This window comes from Mastacembelus armatus, chromosome 3 (assembly GCF_900324485.2).
Source record: "Mastacembelus armatus chromosome 3, fMasArm1.2, whole genome shotgun sequence".
Lineage (NCBI taxonomy): Eukaryota > Metazoa > Chordata > Actinopteri > Synbranchiformes > Mastacembelidae > Mastacembelus > Mastacembelus armatus.
In genome coordinates, this window is record NC_046635.1 from 27,585,866 (window position 1) to 27,611,488 (window position 25,623).

Sequence of the window (25,623 nt, forward strand, 5' to 3'; positions counted from 1 at the left end):
AGAGGAGGTCTGCAGGGAAATTAAAGCTGTCGGTTTACACCCACCACCGCAAGATGTACGTTTCTAATATTACCTGAAAACAGAGCCACGAAGAAGAGGTAACAATTGTATAGCAATTTGCCTTTAATCTTCCCACTGATCCACTACATACAGTAAGCCCTGTGTTTAGTTCATTCATATTAGGAAAGATGTATCATTGCTGTATTGTGAGTGGAACTGGATCATGATTTATCCAGCCAGCTGCAAGGAGAAAATAAGATTCGCTTGTTGCCATCCGTCTACATACTACTGTCTGGCTGCTTATCGACAGGCTTTACGTTCTACGTCTCTGTCTGGAAAGCAGATGTTCTTTCATTTAAAGGCTTAAGGATTTAATTCTATTAAACCCAATTGGGAAATATTCCTGCCCAACATTTTTTCAAAAATAGCAATTCAATATATCTGCAATCTGAAATTCAATTTGTGTATTCAGACATATCTTTTAAATTCTATCCTCATGCAGAAAGGAGACAAAAGCACTGCATGTATGTTTTACACATGATGCGGAGGACAGAAGCTGGCACACAGGCACATTTCACATGACACAGAAAGCAACATTTGATCTTTAGCCTAGTTAAAACAACAATAAAACCATATATCTGCCTCTCAGTGACCTCGGTTCTTTTGAGGCCAACAGTGTCTAGACAGAGATGCAGCATTCAATATGTAATGATATGATGGTGCCTGGGCTAGAAATAGATTTGCACTTTCTTTCAAATATGAGTCACTCACTATATGAACACACACTATATTCAACTTTCACTGCATAACCAAACATGTCCACAGTCCCTACACAGGAGCTCAAAAACAGACACAAACACAGAATCAATCAACTCAAAGTATGAAAATGTAACAGAAGAAAAGCAGACAGCACATAAGGAGCATAGTTATTTACACTGAGGCGAGACATTCTGAAAATAGAAACTACATTAGACTTTTCTTTTTGATGACTGTGGTAAAGACTGACCGGTCCCGGAGGTCGTCCAGGCAGCGTTGGAGATGAACCTCACCAGCAGTGACCAGAACATGTTCTCCTGTTTCCTGGATCAGAACCTCAGCACAGGGATCTGCCTGGTTCAACAGACGCATGCCACGCACCAGCTTCGGCATCTCACCTAACACACAAACAATTAAAGTGGTAACCAATTTATCGATCTGCCTACATTAACAGCCATTTACTAGCCATTACATGGTACACTATTAGCAATACTGTCGTCACCCAGAATAATTTTCACATAACAGGTGTGCCTGGTCAGAGCTTAGCTTATGATGTACTTCATTTCTTGTCTCCTCAAAGAGTTTGAGACCATGTGTTGCGTGCCGAGATAGAACTTCTCAACTAAGCAACAAAAGGTCAGTAGTCAGAGGCATTTTGAGATATTTGAGGACAGCTCCAGTAAAGCCACACAGAGTTAGCTTTGCTTCAGAGGAAAAGTTCATTAGACTTACAACCCTCAGAAATAACCAGTTAATGACATTTCAGATCGCAGCTTTTCTTAAACTACAGACGTGGATTGTGTGCTAAAGCACAAAAACCAAAGGGTCAAGTGAAGTGGAATAGAGATCAGATGGTGTGGTAATTAAATAGATTCACACTTCTGGTCTCACAGTTCTGAAATCCGAAGTACAGTCTAAAAATAAATTTTAAAGAAACTGTATCACTGATTGCTGCCACTGTGAAGGTTGCCACAATGAAAGGTCACATATGGCATTACCTCCTTGTGCTGGCTTCAGACCAGCAACAGTGTTGGAGAGTAATGAGAACTGCTGCATGGAAGACTGCACAAAATATGTACACACTGATGGTAGCAGTGAACATACAGGTCACCAGCATGGATTATATTGGAATATTCGTCTTTAAACATTAATGATGTAGAGTAACATCATAACTGACGTTCATCAGTGCTTCATCATTTTTACTGCAGACAGCCAATGTCCACACTCACAGAGCTGCTACCTAACTACATCTAAATGTAAATACTACTTTTCACATCTGTTACCACATCTGAACAGTGGGGATATGGAACTCATGAGAATTACCTTTGTGAGTGCACATGTGCAGAACAAAAACACATTTATCGTATATTTGTTGAAGCAAAACCAAAGCTGGCATGTTGAAACGTGACTGTACCATGGGAGAGAGCAAGTGCCAACATACAGTAAAAAGTATTCAGTAAATAATAATATTCTATATAATAATAAATTCTTTCAATGAAAAAACTCTTGAGAACAGAATTAAATTAATGTACTAGGTGTGTGTGACCTACTTGGATGTTTGGGTTCTATGGCAACCCGTACAATGGGAGCTGCCTCAAAGTTGAGTGGGATGAAAGGAGGGCAGGCAGGAGAGGTCGACAGGGTGGCCGACTTCAAGACATACTCCTCCAGACCTCCCACACCTGAAAGAGCATAGAAGAAACAGAGTATGGTCAGCATAAGACCAGAGCTGTAATGAAATTATGGATAACAGCAAAGCAAATTGAAAATACTCTTGAGCTTAACTAAGTTTATTGGGTCATACAGAGGAATTTTCAGGCGAAGAAGTCTGTATAAACAAATGCACGCAAACAACTAATCCACACGTACGTGTTCATATATGTAAAGTGATGTAAACATAAATAAATTACGGCGTTAAAACACTTTTAATACAATATCAGTACTTAATCTGATCAACTACAGGGGAGCTGGGTTTACAATATTCAATAGAAACGCAGATGATCATTTTCATAATGACATGTTTTCAAGTCTCTTCCATATAAATGTATTCCTCTATTACAGTTTTTTATTTTGTTGAAGCGTATATGTCTACCAATACTGATTTTACACTGGATTCTCAAAACTGGTCGACAGATTAATTAGCAGGCTAAGCTGCACTGCTGACCTTCTCATAAGAAATCACGCTTACTAATAAGATCCTGGTTAGACCTGCTGCTGTTTAAAGCCAGCCCAAGTTTTAGGACGCAACCTGCTGTGGGTGTTAGGTGGGTAATGCCTGATGCTCAAAAATAAAATAAAAACTCTAGGAGTAAGATACAGACAGAATGTGCAAGAACAGCCTGAGATTTACTTGGAAAGGGATGAGAGCCATCAGTAAGAGGAGGACTAAGGCTTCTGTTCACAGATTCTTCTCCAGCCGTTAACACCATCCTGCCACATACTGGGGCAGATAAGCTTCTTTTAGCTCCTTTCATTTTCATGCTAAAAATGAATGCTGTAGGCACAGTACTGGACTTGTTTATTTTGAGATCTTAGTCCATTTCCTCCATCTTTTCACAATCCTGTACACATTGATCAATGCAAGTGTATTCATGAGTACTGTAATTTCGCTCAGATCTCTCTACGTCAGTGCACAGCAGCAATGTATTATAAAGAGGGGTTTCCAAAAACCAAGGAGAGCACAAAAGGACCAAATATAGATTATGTACTTGCCACTCAAGCATTAATACAAGCACTTAGTGAGCCCATTGCAATGAAAATGGCATTATAGATGAGAGAGAGAGAGAGAGAGAGAGAGAGAGAGAGAGAGAGAGAGAGAGAGAGAGAGAGAGAGCTGCATATCCTGACTCATTATAAAGAAAGTCACGAGTGCAATAATACACTGACATGAAAGAACCAAATTCCAAAGGACGGATGTGTTACTTAAAAGCTGTCCAGGTTTTCTTTACCTGCATGAAAACTGAAAATTGAAACACGTCTGTTATTTGTTCTGCCCTCGCAGCTTTTAGTGTGAAAATACAGGCTGAGGTAAAAAAGCTGTTGGCACTTAAGTCTGCGTTTCCAGGCATTTACAAGTTCAAATGAGATCAAATGAGATGAAAGTTTAATTTTCTTATATTTTGTTGTTACTTCTCCCACACTGTCATTACAGACTCCATCAGACTAGTTCTTCCCTCAGTATCAACTGAGGAGCTTTCAGATAAAGACCTGGTCAACGCTGTAAATGATGCAAAGGAGTTTAAGTACAATTTGTTAACAGAAAGGCTCCATATTATCTTTGTGTTGTAAATGTTTCTGCTCACAGTGATGGGCTGCAAACAACGGGGCAAGTTTGAATTAAATGAAAAACTTCAGGCTGCTATAAGACTCAAGATGATGTCTGCCAGTTACCTGTCAAAGCACCAGTAGAGCAGCGTTTCCTTCGTCCTCCTCTCCCTATAGTTATCTGCCTAACTCATCTACAATAGTTGTGGTATACATAACTCCCTCATTGAGTCTAATCTGTAATTATTTTGTGTTATTCTCCAGTTGTCTTTTTAAAACCACTTTGTGTTCTCATGTTGTGCCTATGCAGCATTTAGAGAACTGACTTTTAAAACGTCTCAGGCTCTCCTCCTTGCAGGGAAGGAAGTAATCTGATGTTAGTGTACACGAGATCGGAAAGAAAAGTAGCAGAAAAAAAATTGGTCCTTCAGACACGAGTAATAATGAGGTTCATGTGACTGTGTGGATCAAATGACTTAACCAGTGAAACCTCTTTGAACCAAATGACCCTTTTTCCAAGTTTAATGCAAAGTTGTGTTTATTGTGTAATATGTGTGTGTAAAACTGAGGACCCTAAAAACAGCCCAGGCATGTTTCTGTCATACAGGTTCTCCTGGAGGCAGGACCTGAGATAGGTATGCCTGGAACTAGAGCATCTAGTGAGGCAAAAGTCCAATGAACATAACTCTCATTGTATGTGGCATCTGTGATCTGTGTTACTGTTCCACATCACACTCCACAGTCTTTCAAACGTTGATCACAACATCATTAGTTTGGATACGACCAGTGAGTGTTTAGACCACAAATGATGTGAGTGCATCAGGTTCTCTTCTGTGACCACGAGAGACTTACATGTCAGCATTTTTCATTAACAACATCAGCTCATGTAAATTATTCTAAAGCTAATAGAAAATAAAATAATAAATTACTCACATGAACCTCGTTTATGGGCAGTGCACATTTTAATTAGTGCTGTATTTTGGAGAGTGTAGTTTGACTCATACTAGCAGCTTCTGCTCCTACTGGACCAGTTTACAGGCTTCAGCCTGAGAAGACAGACAGCTGGAGGTCAGCTGCTCCATACCAAGTACCAGACCCACCAAGACCCACCTCCCCCTTGTTCTTTCTCTTCTTTTGACAGATAACAATAATCTATAACTTCTGTCCTTACTCCCTTCCTTTGTTCCACTTCAATTTAAAGTTAAATTCAAGTTCAAGTTAAATTCTTTCTGATGTGATCAAAAAAACAAACAAAAAAAGACGTTAATTGATGCACAATGTCTTCAAGGGCTGATCATCATTCGACACCCTGCCTCCAAATTCCTTCAAGACTTCCACAGCTCTCATGTCAAACATGGAAACACTTATTTTCATCTTTGTTTCTCAGATATTGTACAGACTTTATCCCACACTCTGTCACACATGTGCAGTCTTGGTTTCAAACAAAAATGTTTGGCTTTGTGTACAGAGCAAGTACACACAGACACACAGGGCTTGGAGCTGGCTGACTGTTAGAGCAGATGCAGGATATTGTGGGCCACCTCCTGTGTAACTTGACACTGTAATTACTCTAAGGTGACTCGATCCCTTGAGGCCTTTGAATCCAACAAAGAACAATAAAACTGAAAGAGAAAAAAAATGAACTCATGGGAGCATGACCAGTGCACAACCACTGCTCACAGACACACACCAGACCTGATTTGAAGCAGAGCTGCAGCTTGGACAACTCTCATCAGGTCTTAACAAAGCATCCTTTGAATGTGTTTCATTGGAAAACAAGCAGACACACACTCTGACTAGCTCTTACACATACTTTAATCTGGCTGACCTGCAGAGAAGCATGGCCAGAGGCAGACATGCAGTAACCTCTGCACTAAATAATATGTCAGAAAAACAGAAACTAAACCTTTTTTTCTAGGGACGGTCACATACAAATAATGTTTTCTCTCAGTCTGAATGTGCATTGTTCTTACAGTATGTTTAAATATGTGTTCAAGGTGATATGTGTTACTGACACTGACATTTTAATTGGTAATTCAATAAACTTTATCACTTTTACCGACCTAATTATATGCTTAATAAGCTGTGTAGTCCTGTAGATATTTCCAGCTTTCAACAATAATTCTGATACACACACACAAATTCAGCATATGAACAGTTAATGTAGGCGTTAAGAAGCAAATTACCTCAATAAATTAGGAATTTGAGGAAATATTAAAGGAAGATACAAAGGTTATAAACCCTTTTCCAGCTGAACACAGCTGCTGAAACAAGACATGAGACAATCATGCCAGCAGGAAACTTATCCAGGATATGTATTTTACTATTAGACCAGTTCTGCAGTGAACAAAGAAATCTGCAGACCTTTAAATGTATAAGACCATAGCATCTTGAAGCTTGTTAAAACAATTTATTTCAGAAATGTATTTGATCTTTTAAAGAATCTGGACTCACATGTGTAACTAAGATATACTGTAAATAGAAGACATGCTGATTAGTAAACACTTTAAACTGACCAAACTTGAGGCCAGTCTGAACTGCTTGAATGCACACAAATATGTTCACACATAAAAGATATCCATACACACACACACACACACACACTATGCACACACACCCTGGGGACCAAGCCTGGTTATGTCGGACTGCAGAGCTAAGGATGACTCAAGCCTGAAAACATCTCCTCTAACCGCAAGTACAGTTGGCTGTTAGTCTGGTTATATAAAGATGATATTTTTCCCATCCTCTTTATGTCCCCACCCCCAACTGCCAGTAAAACTGTCTCCCAAAACACACATATGAATGAAGGAGAGACAAGGTAATGAAGATGGAGAGGAGGTATGAAGGATGACACAAAGAGAGCTACAGGGACATGTGCAAGATCGCTTGATCTCTTATCTGTGCTGTTTTCAGTGTAGATTCAGCTTAATATTGATGTATTACTCACATGGGGCTTTACTTAGATCAAAACATAGTACTCTCAAAAGATGTTATTTGTCACAGACTGCATTTTATAAATTGGCTGTAATCACCAATACTGTATCTCTGGATGATTAGGAGAAATCTCATCACACTGATATATTCATGTCATTAGTTCTGCAGTTATTCAGTCATAAATCAGTATTGGACAAACTGAAATTAGGACTTGATGAGCATACAAGATAAAAATTCAAGCCTCATGGTGGCACTAGAGGAAAAAACAAAAAAAAAAAAAAAACTCACAAAAGTCATGAATGTCAAAAGTCCATGCAATCCATTCATCATTGCAATATCTCAGTCTGGACCAAAAAGGTGTACAGAATGGCCAACCTTTATGTCCCTGGAGCCCCAGTGCTAAAAAATTCCACTGACAGACTGCATAAAACTGAGAAAATGGTAAAAGTGCAATAAAAGCATAAACCAGAAGACATAATACATGTGTAGGTCTAACATAACATTCACACAGCCCAGAATTACAAACATGAAAAAACAAGACATTTGCCATTACCTTGTGCATGGCATTAATAATTTTAATGGTTCTGAAAACAGAGGCCAGTGCATTCAGGAATAAACACAACCCAGTTATCTTTTCTTAACTCTGCTGACCTGAGGCCTGCAGAAAGTATAGTAGCACTGATGTTAAAAGAAAGAAAAAAAATCTTTCATGCTGTTTGATCCTGCAATATGCTTTCTACATACATGTTGCCCCAAGAGTCTGCACCTAGTTTTTGAATGAATCAACTCTCAAGATACTGTCTTTCTTTGTAACTCAGTTGCATTCTTCCTTTCCTATGCCAAGCTGAGCGTAATCTGTCCTGATCGTTACACAGGTTGAATTTTGGCCCTTGGATGGTTTCAACTGTTTTTTTTTTTTTGTGTGTGTAGCAGAATAAAGAAGGCAAATATACAAGCACTGTTGAAGCTCAGAAACCCCCCAACACAGCTACTGTTTTACTTTGTTAATTATGTGGTCAACTATTTTGATAACTGATTAATCGTTCAGTGCCAAGTGCCAAACATTTGTCAGTTCCAGCTTCTTAAATGTGAGGATATCCTGTGTTACTTTGTCATATGTTTGTATGGGTTTTTTAAACAAATGCTTTAAAAAAAAAAAAAAAAAAAAAAAAATCCAGTGTGAATTCATATCTAGTGAAGAGTGGAGGGTATTCACTTCTACCAGCAGTAACTGTGATAAATTATTTAAACGCTGCTGCACAGGGGTGTCTATGTCCTCCCCAGTACTATAGCCAAGCCCTATGTATGAAAGGAAAAAAAAAAAAAAAAAAAACTGCATCCACTGAATCTATATGATTTCCTCATTAATTTATATTTAAGACTGAGGCCAGGGCTGGACCAAATAAAGTGGGACTGACATTTGTTCCTTATGTGGTACATGAATGCAACAAAAGAAGTAATTATTAGGAAGCATCACAGGGAGGGATATATGGCATGAATTAGGCTCTACTTTTGTCACCTTACAAAAAATATTTTAAGAAGCGCTGTAGCATTGGAAAAACAGCAGCCTGAGAAGCAATAAACATAATGTCGAACTGGAAATTGTTAAATGTTCTGTGTGGATCATGTTTTATTAGGTACATGGCCAGAGCTTCAGAAATCTGCTCTCTTTTAACATCCTATGGAATTTCCCTCCCACTGGAAAGTCCCACTTAAGCTTCAGAAAGCCGTGTGTGTGTGTGTGTGTGTGTGTGTGTGTGTGTGTGTGTGAGGGCATGTTCATGAAGCCTAAATATGACCATATTGTGAATGCACTGGCAGTAGTGGGAGAGCTACTCTATTGGGCAAAATCATTACATTACAAAAGGTGCTACGGATATTTTTCTTAAATAAAAATTTTTGATTTCCCCTCCTGATGTAAACTTCTGCAAATGAGTGACTTTCAATATGTGCACTGGTATCAAACATATCAATGAGAAAAATTAATAGCATGCCTGAATCCTCCTTCAGACTCCACAGGATGGGAGGAGACAAACACTCGGGGCTTATTAAAGAAAGTCTGCCAAGCAGGTGAAGTTCCCAGAGTAAGTTAGCACAGTGACTGACCCAGAGTTAAAGTAGGTCAGTCAGTTTTTGGAAATGAAATCCCAGAGTTTTACTCAACACAAGGTTAGCTCAGGTCAGTGTGCCTCTAGTCTGTCATTGCAAGATGCAATTTCTAGATTTGCTAGTTTATTGCTATTAGAGGCATAATGCTACAACTAACACAAACATATAAAACAACTAACAAGACAGAATGGACCGTTATGTTAATGACAGATCAAAATCATCTTATCTTATATGGGATAAAAGAAAAATGCCTGATTTTGCTTACTTTACACAGGCTTAACATAGATTCATAGAACACTGTCTGGTGTGTCTGAATTTCATGTTTGTTTTCCCAAGCAGAAGGACTGAAGGACTGAGATACTCAGGTCCAGTGAAGACAGTGCTGGATCAGGCTACTTCCACTCACGCCTATTTAAAAAAGTGTATTTCTGATCCCAGATAGTCAGCAATATAATATTCAGACAATAATATGGAAAAATACAACATCCATCCTTGATTTTCCAAAACTCAATCAAAGAAGACATCTCAGCTTACATCTGCCTGTGTACTTATATGAAGACCTTTGTTAAAGGTTTGCACTATAAATGAGAACATTATGGCTGATCCTCAGAACACTGAAGGCCTGTCTGAGGGTTGAGAATTTATTTTAAGGGTTCAGGTTAGAATTAGCTCGTCTGCCCGAACACCTCATGGTTAAACCATGATCCACTTGAGAGAGAATGGGGGAGATGGTGAGGGGGCTGGCAGTCCAACATACATCAAACATGACTGGGCAGTGAACAAAACATTTGCATCACACTCATCTTTGCTTTTAGAAAGCTGGGGGTCTGACTCATGAACACCAAGACAATAACCACACATTTCAGGCTCCAAGTAGGTCTAATTAGAGCCCTGCGTTATGACAAGTGAGTCACCTGTAAACTAGCTTCAGTTGAGGCAACTTTTATTGTCACAACCTTCTGCTTAGAGCACGACTGAGACCCTCTGAGGTGTGTGGGTGTTTTTATATATACATCAAGCACGAGGCAGTTTTTTTCTTCACTAATCTGCATCCTGGACAGACTTCCATCACACATACACCATTAATCCATGTGTAAATTCATGCAGTGATCAATTCAGTCACTTATACCCACACAGGTTGTTAGAGATATGTATCAATTTCATTGTGGTGCCAGAGAGAGTACACACTATTATTAGAAAGCTTACAACAAAGAGCTTACAGGAACTGAGAGGGGGAGAGATGGGGAATGACATGCAACAAAAGTCTCCTGCTGAATTTAGAAAAACAAAAACATGCTCTTATAAGTTCTTCATAACTAAGCACTATAATTCTATGTCCAATTAACTTTGCCTTGTGGTAGGAGACCAAGACTGCTTCTGTTTCTGCATCAGTGACAAATTTGCAGAGCAGTGATTGTTTATTTGAACCTCTCTGTTTTGGGATCCAGTTAATCTTTAACTTGGCTATGGGAAGCTAAATGTGTAAAGACTACACATTTGTCCTGGGATGCAGATCAGTCAGGATACCCTCATTTTGTTTCAAGAGTGGCAGATCGTCCAGGCAGAACCTGGTAGGAACATAATTAATCCTCCGGAGTGCAATGAAAAAAAAAAAAAAAAAACTTTTCACACTTTAAAATGTAATGTTTCTATGATTATGTTAAGCTAAAAAACAAAAATGATGCTTTGTTTGTTCAGACATTTTGTACCAGTCAAGCTTTTGTTTCTCCTATTTGTATTGTATTTTTCACAAGAGTCTTTCACTAAATCAGAACTGTGCTCAAGACACATCTGTAAAACACTGATCCTGCCTAATGTAACTAGATCTGGGTCTGTTACAGCCCATGTCAGCCTTTGTTCTTCTGGTTTCTTTGTGTGGAGCATTAGAGCCAGACAAGTGAAGCAGCCATGCTCTACGACTACTCACTTACACCATCTATTGGCTGTGTCAATGCTGCAAGCATGCCTGTACAACATGGCTCAGACAAAGAATGACAATGAGCAGCCAGCAGTTCTCATACTGAACAATAGAAAAGGCTGAGTGAGACAGAGCCAGGAAGATGCTTGTTATGGCTGATCCCAAATGTCAGTGATGCTGTGGGATGAGGTCACTCAGGTCCTGGATCAGTGCCTCAGACCTGGTGACTGCCATACAGAAGTAAAACATTGGCGCTTAACAGGAAACAGATTCATGGGCAAACCCTTGAGAGCTGTGCTGCCTTGCTCTAGAGCCATCTGCCTGGAGTCAGCTGCCAGAGGAAGATGCCCTCCCTGCTGCCCTTTCTCCCACGCACACTCTCTCTCTCTGCAGGATGTCGATATAGGCCAGTGATTTTCTAACTTTACCCTGCTCAGAGTTGACCCACCTACAGCCTAGTTTTCCCCTGCTGATGATTAAAAGGTTTAAAAAGAAACACTTTCTGACAAGCAAGACTAACAATCTCACTCACTACACATACCATTAGCAATACTATTACTACACACATAGTACCACAGATAACACCAGACTGATGGGTCCCTACAATATTATACACAATAATATACAATATGACATCGACATATATCTTAAGCAGCGAGCAATAGGCACACTTATAGCAATTTCATTTGTTGTCGTTACAAAATGTCTGAGATTTTTTAATCATTTTTGTAGTTCAGAGTGTTGGTGGATTTGAGGCATGCAGTGCCATCTGTAAATCATTTGCTGTATTTACTGTTGTAAAATGCTGTAAATGCTCACTGTCCTAAGGTTCTGGCTTAATATGAAAATAACATTTGCAGTTGCTAACGACATGTAGCATACTAATGTTTTCAGGTAGTTTTTTTTAGGGGACTCACAATGCTTTCAATATGTTCTTATCTGAAAACGGAACAGATACATATGATTTCACTCATCCACACTACAAACAAAAGATTTCAGATTTACCCAACCAATAAGGTCTCAAAAAGCTCGAACTCTAGTGCATTTGCAAATTTACAGCTTTTAGAGCTTTTAATGAAAATGCCTGTAAAGGAAGTACAAATAGACCTTTTCATCTTGTTACACCTGTTAAAACTCAAGGACACTTGTCAGGCACTTTTCTGTAAGGTCAGAGTCAAGGGTTGTCAAAGTTTTTAAGAAAGATCAGACAATAAGTCTGTCAGGGCCAAGTGGAAAGAGGTAATCTGCTGCTAATTTTGCACTGACATGTGGAGTAAATAAAATGACATGGACTGACTGTGAATTAAGACTAAATCTCTCTACCTTTCCTTCCAATGCATCAATCTCTTTGGTCATAACTACATATTTGCTCCAAGAGACATAGAAACTTGTTAAAGTGAACTTCAAAACTCCAGTTTATGAAAAAAGGCAGAGAAGAAATCTAGATCTGCCAGAAAGAGAGACAGTGGTAGACATAGAGAAAGATAGTGAAAAGCAGTGGAGGAGAAAAAAGGAGATGAGAAGAGGGGACATGAGGGAGGAGGTGGTCAATAAATTTCCGAGGGGAGCGCAGAGGACTGATGAGGTGGAGAATGCTTCGTGGCTTAGGGATCCCAACAGGGCTCGTCTGGGACTGGAAACTGTGTCAAGGACGACTGAGGAAGAGATGGATGAGTCAGGAGCATAGAAAATTCTTACTGCCATGCACACACAAGAAGGTTTGGTGTGCAGTAATGGTGGCTCAGTTCAATTTTTGTTCAAAGTCAATTCATTTCTGACTTTGACAAATCTATTCATGAACAGCAACATTTTAATCAACTAAGACTAATCAGTATGTGACAACAGATTTAACATGCCCGACAAGACGAATCAAGACTCATCTAGGCTAAGAAACTGCTGCCTCTCTTTTGTAAGCTTCCTCGCAGAAGTAAGGCCATCATTTAAAAAAATGCATATCCTTTATTGTGATAAAAGGAGCAATGACATACTGAATATCTCCACTACAAGCAGTATTCCTGCGTTCAACTCCTACTTAAGTGAAACTCTCCTATGTTGATCATAGGTAGCTTTGTGTTCGTTAGTATGATTTCTTTCACCTGGGTTAATTAGTTAGTTGTTCTGAAGGTATTTATGGCCCTTGAGTTTCTTTGTTCTTTGTCGGAGCATTACATGTGTTTTCGTTTGTTCGAGGAGATTTAACATGCATTTAACATTCGTTTGTTTGCCGTCTCTAGTTTTAGTTTTTGCCTAAAGTTTTGTAACAGTATCTTGGGATCTTGTATTGTTTTCACCTGCCCGCTGAGTGGCGGATATAATGTATTTTGCCCGAGCCTGGTCGATCCAGGCTTAAATAAACTTGTGTCCTGCACTTGGGTCTTATGCCTCCTCTCCTTCATCCACCATCTAACACTTAGCTATGCTCCACCACTGTAAAGGGTAAATAAATCACGATGAAAACTTTGCAAGCTCCTCGGTGGCAAAGCACCGGGGGTGGATGAGATCCGCCCCGAGTACCTCAAGTCTCTGGATGTTGTTGGGCTGTCATGGCTGACACGCCTGTGCAACATCGCGTGACAATTGGGGACAGTACCCCTTAATTGGCAGACTGGGGTGGTGGTCCCTCTTTTTAAGAAGGGGGGCCGGAGGGTGTGTTTCAACTGCAGAGCCTCCCTGGGAAGGTCTATGCCAGGGTGCTGGAGAGGAGGATCCAGCCAGTGGTCGAACCTCGGATCCAGGTGGAACAATGCGGTTTCGTCCTGGTCATGGAACACTGGACCAACTCTATACTTTCTCAAGGGTGCTCGAGGGTTCATGGGAGTTTGCCCAACCAGTTCACATGTGCTTTGTGGACTTGGAGAAGGCATCTGACTGGGTCCCTCGCAACATCCTGTTGGCTCCATCGAGCCAGGACCTCCAGCGTGCGTTGGGGTGGTTTGCAACCGAGTGTGAAGCAGCTGGGATGAGAATCAGCACCTCCAAGTCCAAGGTCATGGTTCTCAACCGAAAAAAGGTGGTTTGCCATCTCCAGACCAGGGGAGAGATCCTGGCTCAGTTGGAGGAGTTTAAGTATCTTGGGATCTTGTTCACGATTGAGGGAAGGGCAGAACGTGAGATTGACAGACGGATCGTGGCATCGGCAGCACTAATGCAGTCGGTGTACCGTTGTGGTGAAGAAGGAGCTGAGCCGAAAGGCGAAGCTCTCGATTTACCGGTCAATCTACGTTCCTACTCTCACCTATGAAAAGATCAAGGTCTCGGATACAAGCGGCTGAAATGAGCTTCCATCGCAGGGTGGTCAGGCGCTCCCTTAGAGATAGGGTGAGAAGCTCGGACAGCTGGGAGGAGCTTGGAGTAGAGCCGCTGTTCCTCCACATTGAGAGGAGTCAGCTGAGGTGGCTCGGGCATCTGTTCCAGATGCCTCTTGGGCGCCTCCCTGGGGAGGTGTTCCGTGCATGTCCCACCGGGAGGAGGCCCCGGGGAAAATCAGGACACGCTGGAGGGACTATGTCTCTCGGCTGGCCTGGGAACGCCTCGCTGTCCCCGGGGAACAGCTGGAGGAAGAGTCCAGGGAAAAGGAAGTCTGGGTATCCCTGCTTAGGCTACTGCCCCCGTGACCTTGCCCCAGATAAGAGGAAGAAGATGGAGAGATAGATGGATGGATCGATGGATGAAAACTTTGCAACATCCACCTTGCAAACCCTCAAGGTTTCATTCTATTTGTACGTGTTCAACACAACATATACAGTAAAAAATATATATAACATACAAATTAAAATGTATTTTAATTTTAGACAGTCTTTATGGTTTAAGTTTAAGTTTAACACCCCTTGGTACTACAGTTAAAATTCCTACTGATCCTCCAGTCTCACTGTGGGTTTGTCAAAAAAAAAAAAAAAGTTCACTGGTTTCAGCTATAAGTAGAAAAGTAAACGCCTGTGTGACAGCACTGAGATGAAATTGATCTCAATAATCAGACCATAAGTGCAACAGCAAAACAACTCCAAAATGATAGATTATTATTATAGGAGGAATGTTGGGCAACCAGGCTATTACCTAAAAATAAGCACAAACTTTTATCTGAAACGCCACAATTCCCAGATATAAGGTTAAAAGCAACACTACACTCTGCTGTGATGGAGTATTGGTTGTGCTTTACAGTGTTCTACTGTCTCAAGTCGAACACTAAAAGTGACAGTGTCATTACTCATGATCTGATCTGTGCTGCACTGACTTGAACCCAGCTGGCCTCTGCCGTCACCCTGATGTGGTTGGTATCAGTAAAATCATTCAGTCGGTGTGTTCTGCTAAAGATCTGGGTCACTAGTCACCACTGGCATGCTGAGAGAGAAGCCTAATGCAAAACAAATGTTTTCATAAAGTCTCCCAGTGTTGAATCAGCATCATTCATTTCGCACAGACTCATTTTTTCAGCCCTTTTTCCTAAGATGACTTGAGTTGTGGCTGCATCTTTTCAGACAGCTGCTTCACATTAGGCCCTGATGATGCGAGTTTGATGTTGCCCACATCTTCCACTCCTGTGACAAACTGTTGGCCTTGCTGAGCTCGCCATCAAACACCAACGAGTTGGCTGTGTACTCTCCCTCAGCTGCAATCACAGATAAATCCCAAATCTGGCTGCATGTATGGTACTAATCAACAACACTGAAGAGAATTAAACAAAGGGCTTTTGTCAAGGTACTCAGTGTGTTTCCAAGTTTCGGAGTGTGTGAGCCCTAATATATGTCATATTACACCAAACTGGTCAAAGATTTATTGCCAGTTCGCTGAGGTCTTTTTTTTAATTATATAAATCATTATGTACTACCCCTTTTCATATACAAGTATTCCACCTTTATATGCCATATATACATAGATGCACAGTGCTCACTAGTTTGTACATAATAGACTAAGTCTTAAAAGATCTTTCATAAATATGTGTTTTTGGACAAGAACAATGTTTTAGGCTAATTACACCAAAATTATAAATGCAACACTTTTGTTTTTGCCCCCATTTTTCATGAGCTGAACTCAAAGATCTAAGACTTTTTCTACGTACACAAAATTTCTATTTCTTTCAAATATTGTTCACAAATCTGTCTTAAATCTGTGTTAGTGAGCACTTTTCCTTTGCCGAGATAATCCATCCACCTCACAGGTGGCATATCAAGATGCTGATTAGACAGCATGATTATTGCACAGGTGTGCCTTAGGCTGGCCACAATAAAAGGCCACTCTAAAATGTGCAGTTTTACTGTATTGGAGGGGTCCGGGGGGGTCCGAAAACCAGTCAGTATCTGAGCCATTTGCCTCATGCAGTGCCACACAGTGTAGTAGTAGATTCAACATCCATCCATCCATCTTCTGTACCCGCTTTTTCCTGAAAGCCAGGGTCACGGGGATCTGCTGGAGCCTATCCCAGCGCTCTCTCGGGTGAAAGGCAGGGGTACACCCTGGACAGGTCACCAGTCCAAGTAGATTCAACAGACTGAACAAAATTACCATTTTTTCTGGAGTCGTGTTTCTGGTCTGACGAACTTAAGTACAACAGTCACTCTTCTTTTAGCTCTATTTGGGTCTCAACCAATAGATTTTGATTTAAAAAGCTGCCTACTAAAGACAAAGATGATGTCAACGGTGTTGCATAGAACCAAAAAAGATAAAACTTGCTAAAACGTTAAGGAGAACTTCAATATTGGGTAACAATTATCATCTATGCATTTATCTTTACGATTTTAATGATTTGATCTTAATTTCATCCAGCGATGAATTTGTGCGATTTTAAAAACATTGTGTTTAATACTTTGATGCCATCTGGTGGTAATAAGAATACATTTGTGGCAGAGAGAGATGAATGAAACATGCAGGTGTTTTTTTTTTTTTTGTAATAAAGCATTTTAAAGCTACTGACAAGAAATTTGTGTGCCATTTCTATACATGTAACACCACTTCAAGAAAAATCCAAGATTACACGACCAATGAAAAATCATTTAAAACAGCTCATCCTAAACAACAGCTGGCAGGAAACATGGGAGGGACAGCAGCAAAATAAAGTACAGCAGCTGCTCTTCGTTTGTTTGTCTGCCTCTATGTGTGTATGACTGCATGTTTTTGTATTTGTTTAAAACAGCTATAATGGAGGGGGTGTCACTCCCACACGCACTTGGATACACACACATATACACAAACATAGAGCATTGTTGTGTCGTCATGTGGTCATCTAGAAAATAATGTTTCCCCACATCAAATGATGGTTTGAGTGTATATAGGTCTAAGAACATTGTGTCTGTGTCTGTGTGTGTCTGTGTGTGTGTGTGTGTGTGTGTGTGTGTGTGTGTGTGTGTATGTGTGTGTATGTATGCAGATCTTTCTCCCTCCAATTACTTGCTCTAATCATCAGTTAATAATGAGGGTCTAATCAAGGCCAAGTCTATTGGGGTTTACACACTGGTGCTGTGTTGGTAACTTCCTCCCTGCCCACAGTCCACTAACAGGACAAGAGTAATGGATCCCACATGGCCCAGACACACAGGGAAAGATGCAGTGTGATTTTGTGGCTCTGCATAGGGTAGAAAATGTTTCCACAGTGCCTGCCGCTAGTCCAACTTTCTGCTTCATCATCAAGCTTCTCAGTGGAATGTACTGGGATCTCAGAGGAGAGAAAAGCTGACTATGCTCTGTTTCATCATTACTAACCATTACTAACTATTAGATGTCACTGTATCAACCTGCAGTGAGGACCTCAATTGCACAGAAAATGATTACATGTAAGGAGAGGGACAATGAGGTTAAAGTTCTTAAGGTAAGGGTAAGGGAAAGGTAATGTAAAGGTGAGATGAGGTTAACTTTATTAATTCCCTTTATTAAGGGGAAATTGAGGTAAGTGTGATGGGAATGTGAGATTGTGAATTAAGGAATGAATTTTTCCAGTCTGACATAATAAGCCTTCAATGTCAGATGCAACACTAACTCTACAGCCACTCTAGGACATTTAAGAGACTGCACTTAAGCTTTTAGATAAATCCAAACATCAGCATTCCCATTTAAATTTTATTTATTAATGTAGGTTTATTTTAATGTGAGTGACAAGAGCAACAGAGAAAGAGTCTCATTTGATGCATAAATGCCTTGGGTGGACTGAACTAGGACTGTCGTGTTTTATGTGTCTTTAATGCTTCTTTGAGAATTCAAAAACACTGCTCGATGAGAGGAAAGGTTCTGCCAACAAATATGAATCATCAGGGGGAAAGGAAGGTTGAGATGAGTCAATGTTGGCCTTTTTTATTTATCTTTTAAAAAAGACTTCCAATGAAGAAAAATGTGAAGCACATAAAAGGCTACACACACACATATATATATATATATATATATATATATATATTTTATAAGTCTTACAGTGGTTTGGTTTTAGACTACAATCTAATGTAAGTTGGGGTTCCATAGGATTCCAAGTGCAGAGCCTCACCATCACACAAAAATTCACATTGCTGCAATAAATGGTTAAAGATACTGATAAAAACATCCTGCCTGAAATTATAGCGCCAAAAAAAAAGTCTTAGAAGCCAAAAACCAATAGACAAACAGTAAGACCATGTGAGAACGTGTCTGTGTATGCAAGTTATTTTCAAGACATCCAAATATCTGTCAAGATATATACAGCACCTTACAATGCCAAACTCACAAGTGCTAGAGGAGGAGAAGAGACGGAAATATCATCCACTGGGGACAAGGAATAATCATTCAAAATTTTACAGCAATCCAAAGTAGTCAACCACAGATACCTGAATATATGTGCTGTCTTAACATATCTTAATTCTCTGTTTCTAACCCTAATCAATGGAGGATTTACTGTATATACCCAATGTATTAGAAAGAAAATTTGATTTTGTTCTTAATTACCTTCATTATTATTAGATGCTTAAAAATGTCTGTCCATGTTAGATCTAAACCACAGATCAGGTTCTGTTATAGCTGTACTGTGCAGGCCACTCCCAAATCCATTACAGCCCATCTGTGAGCTGACAGTCAAAGCTAAATAAGGATCAGAAAGACCTGAAATACTTATTCAAGGGCATATCATCTTATTGAGAACTTGCATTTGCAGCACTTTGCTTGAAGTAGCAAGAAACATTGTGAGCTCGCATCAATACATACATGAATACATATCTCTACATGACATTTCATATACAGAGTGGACCAACATCACTAAAGGTGTGACAGAAAATATGCCTGTTTGAGACCCCTCAAAACTCACAATCCATCATCAAGCAAACGACACATCCATAAGGTCATCACCTATCAAAAGACACTTTACCTAAAGTGTAAATATAACTGGCGCATAAAAGCAGGAGGCAGTTCTACTGTTGAACTCAGCAGTATTAAATAGTGCCTGAGCTACTGTACACATGGGCTACTTAAAAAATGGCTCATAACGAATATATGCACATTACAGAAAACTCATCTTTACACTGAGGCTGGTGCCTGTGGGGAGTATAAATACTGCTTAATTAGCTGTAACATGGAAGAGCAGTGAAAGTGGTCATTCATAGAAATGTTGCAGAGAAAAAATGAAAAGCATGGATGGTGGAATATAAACCAAGCAGACGGAGATGTCTACAGCGACCCCTAAGTTACGTCAAGAATGCATATATATATATTACAGTACAGCGTCTGCGGCTGTCAGAGGAAGACTGTGCATGAGTATAATCATCCAGCCTGAACACATTTGTTCAGCTGGATGGAACAGAGGGCACAGTAGGCCTAAAAGGTGATGATGAGAAAACTGAAGAATGTTGACTTCTATGAAATACAATAATTCCTCCTACTTGACAACCCTATACCACATGACGCACACTAAAATCTGTAATGCCTGTTCACCTGATTCCAAAATCTTTAATCAAGTTAGATCACAAGTGACCTGGAATAACAAACACATTGATACAATAACTAAAAAGAAGAAACAAACATATTTACCCAGAACGTTTCCTGCAGGCACCTCCTCCAGCTCTTCTAGCTCTCTGCCCATCAACAGGTAGATGCTTTCCATGGAACAACAGGACAGATGAGGCACCTCAGGCGCACAGTCTGAAGCACTGCAACCCTCTGGCAGCTAGCAGAGATGAGAGAAGAAATCAGCATGAGAAGAACAAGGTCCCGTGCACCCCTCAACCTTAGTAACATTCCTACTCCAACTTCAACCAGTCATCATGATTAGCTGTTCAGAAACTAATTTCTGTGTTTATACAGTGTTGAACAGTGGTATAATTCAGCGTGGTGGGCTTAATTGATAAGTTGTTCTCAAATGTGTTTCTTCTGATGCAAATAAACTCTGGCATGTTTCCCCAAATGGCTTGGTTCACTTAGGCTGGTGTGAAAGCACTTGTATTAGTGAGAAGAAATATTTTTCCGGCTGGGTCAGTCAGCAAAAACAAATTCACTTTACTGTAAACACTGGGATATCAAATCATTATTTCAATAGCACATTACATGCATTACACAGGCACAAGACGTGTGAAGGAGCTAGTGAACTGTGTGTTTACCATGCTCAAGCCCTGGGCAGGATCATACTTTGGTCCAAGCACAAATATTCTCTGTCCTTTCTTGACCACGCCGCTGTAGACCCGAGCAAATGCTATAAAAGTCTCCCGCTGAACCTCGTCCTCCTCTGGCTTTGAGTCTTTTAGTGTCAGATTCTCCATTTTATCTGACAAGACAACAAAATAAACCGAAAATCTTTGTGTGAGTCAATCACAGAGAACCAAAGAGCTGTTTCCTTTTTCACTATTGAGATGATATGAAGATGACATAAAATAAACTTTATTAATTCTGGAAGGGAATTTCAGGTAAATATTATTCAGGTATTATTTGTATAACACTTTTATTACTATTTTTCTACAGTACTCAGTAGAATAAAGAGGCTATGTAAGTTTGAAAGGTCTAATGTCCCATGGATTAAATGCTGCTCCTACAGACAATATTTTAGTCCACTGAGCATTTAATACTAACACCATCTCTGAATTGGAAAGAAATTGTATTAAAAATTACCACAAACTCTGTTTGCAAATAAAATCCAACACAATGCTGCTGACCTGCAAAGGTGGGCAACCAAAATGTGCTGGTGAGTGGACAGATGATGTGCTTACCTGTGCTTAGTGTTACAGACTGGCCTTCCTGTGGCGTAGTCCCTGAGTGATCAGCTGCCATCCTGTCAGCATGTCTTTGTCTAGCCAATTCCCTGCGCTGGGCAATCTCCTCCTGGGTCAGTGGCCTAAAAAACAAAAATCCCATCAGAGCTCCAGGAAACAGCTGTTTCCCAGAGTTTAGAGATACACTGTGAAGAGCAGGTTGTGAGCTGAGACCATAGAAAGCACTGGGAAAACCTGAAATGCAGGCTGTGGTTGTAATAATTACCTGATTACTACATGTAGTTTCTGGTACAGTTTAGATGATGATATAAGTCAAATCTGGGCAGTAGACACCATTTCTGAAACACAGGCTCTGTTCAGTAAACACTGAAGTTTTTCTTTCCCAGATAGGTACCTCAGGGGCAGGCAGTAAAAACAGAACTCAATTATCTTCGCATTAGTTTTGTCACATGATGTGTGTTTTTTGTGTATGTAGTGTGATCTCTCTGTGCATGTGCAGTGTGGTCAGAATATGTGCGTGTGCACAACCTCTTCAAAAAGACCACAGTGACTACAGCAGCACAGCTGCTCACAATAGGCCTGAGTTGACGGCGTCCAACACAGAGTTCAGTTCCATGATGACAAACCACTTAAAACAGCCCATAATTTGCCCCTGACAACAGCATCCCTGCCGACTCACTGAGACTGATTGCACCTCTCTTTTGCAAAAATTGGATAAAAATGGGGCCACAGTCTGAATTCAGGATTCTAACAGGAAACCACAAAAGAGCAAACCCCATTGGATGATGGCCTAACCCAAAAAGCAAATAACTTCTAACTTACAGCTTCAAACTGCACAAGTCAGCTTAGTCAGTAAAGCTCACTTGTCTCACATTATTTCCTGCAAAACCAAAAAGACAAACAAACTAAAGGCGGAGATGTTTAAATGAAGGCTATCAATTTAACATGATATTTATTTGAGCCTAGACCTCCTTGAACATTTAAATAAACACCCTGCTGTGTGTTACATATGAGGCTTCATGCTTCCCATTAGACCACAGCTAAGTCACTTCTTCAGAAGGTCAAACCAGTTGCTCACTGGTAATAATGGGAATGCCAGGTCTTGGTTTCTGGCCTCACCAGCTGTGGTTATGAAGTAATGGCTTCCAAACACTGGAGCCGGACGATCTCGACCACAAAGAGACCTTTTAATGTCATGAAAAGCAGGAAAAAGTGTCCTGGAAAATAGAACAATATATTGATAATAAATCTGTCTGCAAAATACTGCTTTTTACCGCTAAATGATTTTGATTCAAGATGTTTTCCATTCTGGTGCAAGTGTAACCATATAACAACAGAGCCTGAGATGAAATCCTCTATGACACTTGCATGAACGCCCCATAGTGAGAGGCAGTAATTTGAAGGTTAAATTTGCTGATCCTCTGCCATGACTGAGAAAACTCCCTACAGAAGGAGTTTGTTTTGAAAATATGTTAATGCTGGACTTTCCTGCAGGTCCAAAGGTGTATAATGAACACACTCTCCAGCAAAACTCTGCAGGAGACCTCAGTTGCAGTTTGCCGTCTCTATATCCATGTCATTTCTGCCACTCTCCTCTTTCGTCAGTCTAAAATTGACATATGTTTCCTTCCCTCTGATGTTAACAAGAACTAAGATTTCCGTGTTTACCATCATTTCTCACCAGAACGTACTCCGTCTGTGTGCACCTGTTCTTTCAGACTCTTGCTTCTCGCTCTCACATGACAAAAACATATTTCACACCAACAAAATAGAATCAGAAAAGCCTTCCTCTGATAACAACCCCACTGCCAGCTGACAGACAGTGAACATAACCACATATTTAACATGCATTCCCATCAGGGAAACAATCCAGACTTCCAGAGCTATCTTGGAAACCAACAATATACTTGTTTACTTGTAAGAGGTCAAGCCTCTAGCTGCTCTTGTGTGAAATAAAAACAGCATCTTAATGAAATTGAATAGAAAAAAGTAAGTGAGTCACCATCATTCAATATAGTGATGTTTTTCAGATCTTACACAGTATGTTATAGAACTAACATATCCATGGGTCATGCTCTCAATTTAGTTCTAACATTAGGTTAGCCTATCCAGATCTTTCAGATCACTGGTTCATTGTTTCTATTTACTTCCCTCATCACACTACAAAATCTCCTCTCACTGGCATTTACAGCATTCAGACAGTTCTGGGTTGCCTTTATTGATGCTGCACCACCATCCTGCTCTGTAGCTTTCTTCACCCCTGGGCCCAGAACAGATACTCAGGGCATTTAACGCCACAAATATACATTTTCTGGAATTTATAATGGCCTTTATGATAAGGAAACCAAAGCCCTTGGTTCAATTCCATCACTAGTCTTGTTAGGCAGTTAATTATCAAAGCTAAAAGGATTTAGTGCTTCAGAGATCATTGCAAAAAAATGTACCCGAACTGAAGATATTATTGAATGCAATGAACACAGTACTAAATCCTGCTTCCTTGGCATGTCTTGAGGTGACTTCTGAAACCAGTGAAAATGTCTTAAATTTCTTCACTAACAAAATCAACAATGTTAGATCTCCTTCAAACCCTGTTCTTTCACAGCCTCCTCTTCACACTGAGATCATCTTGAACCAATTTTCCTTCCTTTTTCATTTCACACATGAATCCAACTGCCTTGTTGCTGGATATAATTCCTCCATCCTTTTTCAAACAAATATTCGACATGGTGTCACAGAGTATTTTATCCATAATAAATTCCTCCCTAGTAAATGGCTATGCCTCATCTCCCTTTAAACAAGCTGAAATTTAACCTCATATAAAATAAAAAAAAAATAAAAAAAATTTCACCCCATCTCAAACTCATTTCTATCTAAGGCTCAGAAAAAGCTATCCTCTCACAACTTATCCTTTTATTCTATAAAGACATTTTGGATAAACACCAGTTAGGTTTCAGGTTGCACCACAGCACACAATCAGCGCTGCTACAGTAACACATGCCTTACAGTGACTACTAGACCCCGGAAACCATGCTGTTTTAATTTTGGTGGACTTCTCTGCAACTTTCATCAACGTTGACCATCGCACACTGTCAATGTCTCAAAAATTCTGCATTTGCAGTAAGGCTCTTGACTGGTTTACACCATATTTGCAACATAGATCAAACAAATTTTCATTCTCCTCTGTTACAGTCTCCAAGCTTCTATTTTAGGTCCTATCCGTTTTTCACTGCACATCTTACCACTGGGGGGAAATCCCTTACATCTCTGTACCATTGATATGCTGATGACACACAGCCATATTTGCAACTGAAACCAAATGAAAAACACAATATACACTCTCCATTAGCTACTTTAAGTTGTCTTGAAAATGTGACATCTTGGATGACCAGAACTAAAGGACAATAAGACGGGGGTTGTTACTGGGCCTAATAAGTTCCCTGAAGATTTAGCCAGTGCTGCTACTCCATGGACTTCAATTGTCTACACATATGCCAGAAATTTAGAAATCTTTTTTGACTTTGTTAAAATGTAACAAATAAATATCTGTTGTCAGCAGTAGCTTTTTAAATTAGAGCTTTTACCTAAAGATTTGAAGACAGTTGTGCTTGACTACTGTAACTTTGTTTATGTGGGGTCAGACATTGATAGCTCACCTGCAGCTTGTTCAAAATACAGCAGCAAGACTCCTCACAGGTACCAGGAAAGCACCACACATACTGGCCTCTCTAAACTGGTTACCAGTTTAATATAGAGTAGACATTGAAATTTTAAATTTTTGTATCTTATTTTAATCTGTACTTTTTGTTGCAGTGATCACACACATCAGTTTCTGTCACACATTTACACCAACTGTTGGTCCTGGTGGCATATAGCATGTGAACCACTGCCATGTAGACAGCTATAGGCATGAGCTGCTACAAAAATGTCAGCAGAGAATAAGTGTACCTGCTGTAGGTAGTGGGCAAATGAAAATAGAATCTCTTGCAGAATCATTAGCTGAGATTTTGGACAGGCTTTTCTATCCTGGCTTACAGTCTGAGTTAACCTTTCCTTCCTTCTCATACTACACTTTTCTTCTCTTTCACATATCTGTATCTAATCTTGCCCATCCTCTAACCCAACCCTGACAGCCTGTCTACATTTCCACTCCTCTGCTTGCTGCTCTGTTTTCCTAGGAGTGCATCAGCAGAGTCTGCCATTAAGATCCAGTGCTATGACAGGAGGAGGAAGGAAAGCAGAGACAGTGCCAGTCAGTGGGCTGAAGCAGGATCTTTCTACTCTACATCAGATATGCTGGAGATCAGCAAGCTGAAACAGAGGAAAAGGCATGGAGAGGGAGTACAGGGTGCTATTTTCCATTCACTTACGATTCATTTAAATATGGACCATATTTGTACCATTATGTGTAGTTCAACCTGCTTTGATATGTTCAGAATTTGTTTTGTTTCATAAAAATGCATCATGACTGTTCTATGGTGGATTGTGTAACATGAGTGGTGA

General features: G+C 40.1%; 1 protein-coding gene across 2 annotated transcripts in view; it reads right to left on the minus strand.

The window, feature by feature from the left end:
• The window catches only part of efl1 (elongation factor like GTPase 1), a 54,650-nt gene that overhangs the window by 18,309 nt on the left and 10,718 nt on the right, over window positions 1-25,623 (minus strand). For both annotated transcript variants that reach the window (XM_026294281.1, XM_026294282.1), the window contains exons 13-17: window positions 21,121-21,245; window positions 20,518-20,681; window positions 19,952-20,087; window positions 2,307-2,438; window positions 1,007-1,154 (exon numbers count right to left, since the gene is read on the minus strand). In XM_026294281.1, coding sequence (XP_026150066.1) covers window positions 1,007-1,154; window positions 2,307-2,438; window positions 19,952-20,087; window positions 20,518-20,681; window positions 21,121-21,245 — 705 coding nt within the window. The remainder of the gene's footprint in view (window positions 1-1,006; window positions 1,155-2,306; window positions 2,439-19,951; window positions 20,088-20,517; window positions 20,682-21,120; window positions 21,246-25,623) is intronic.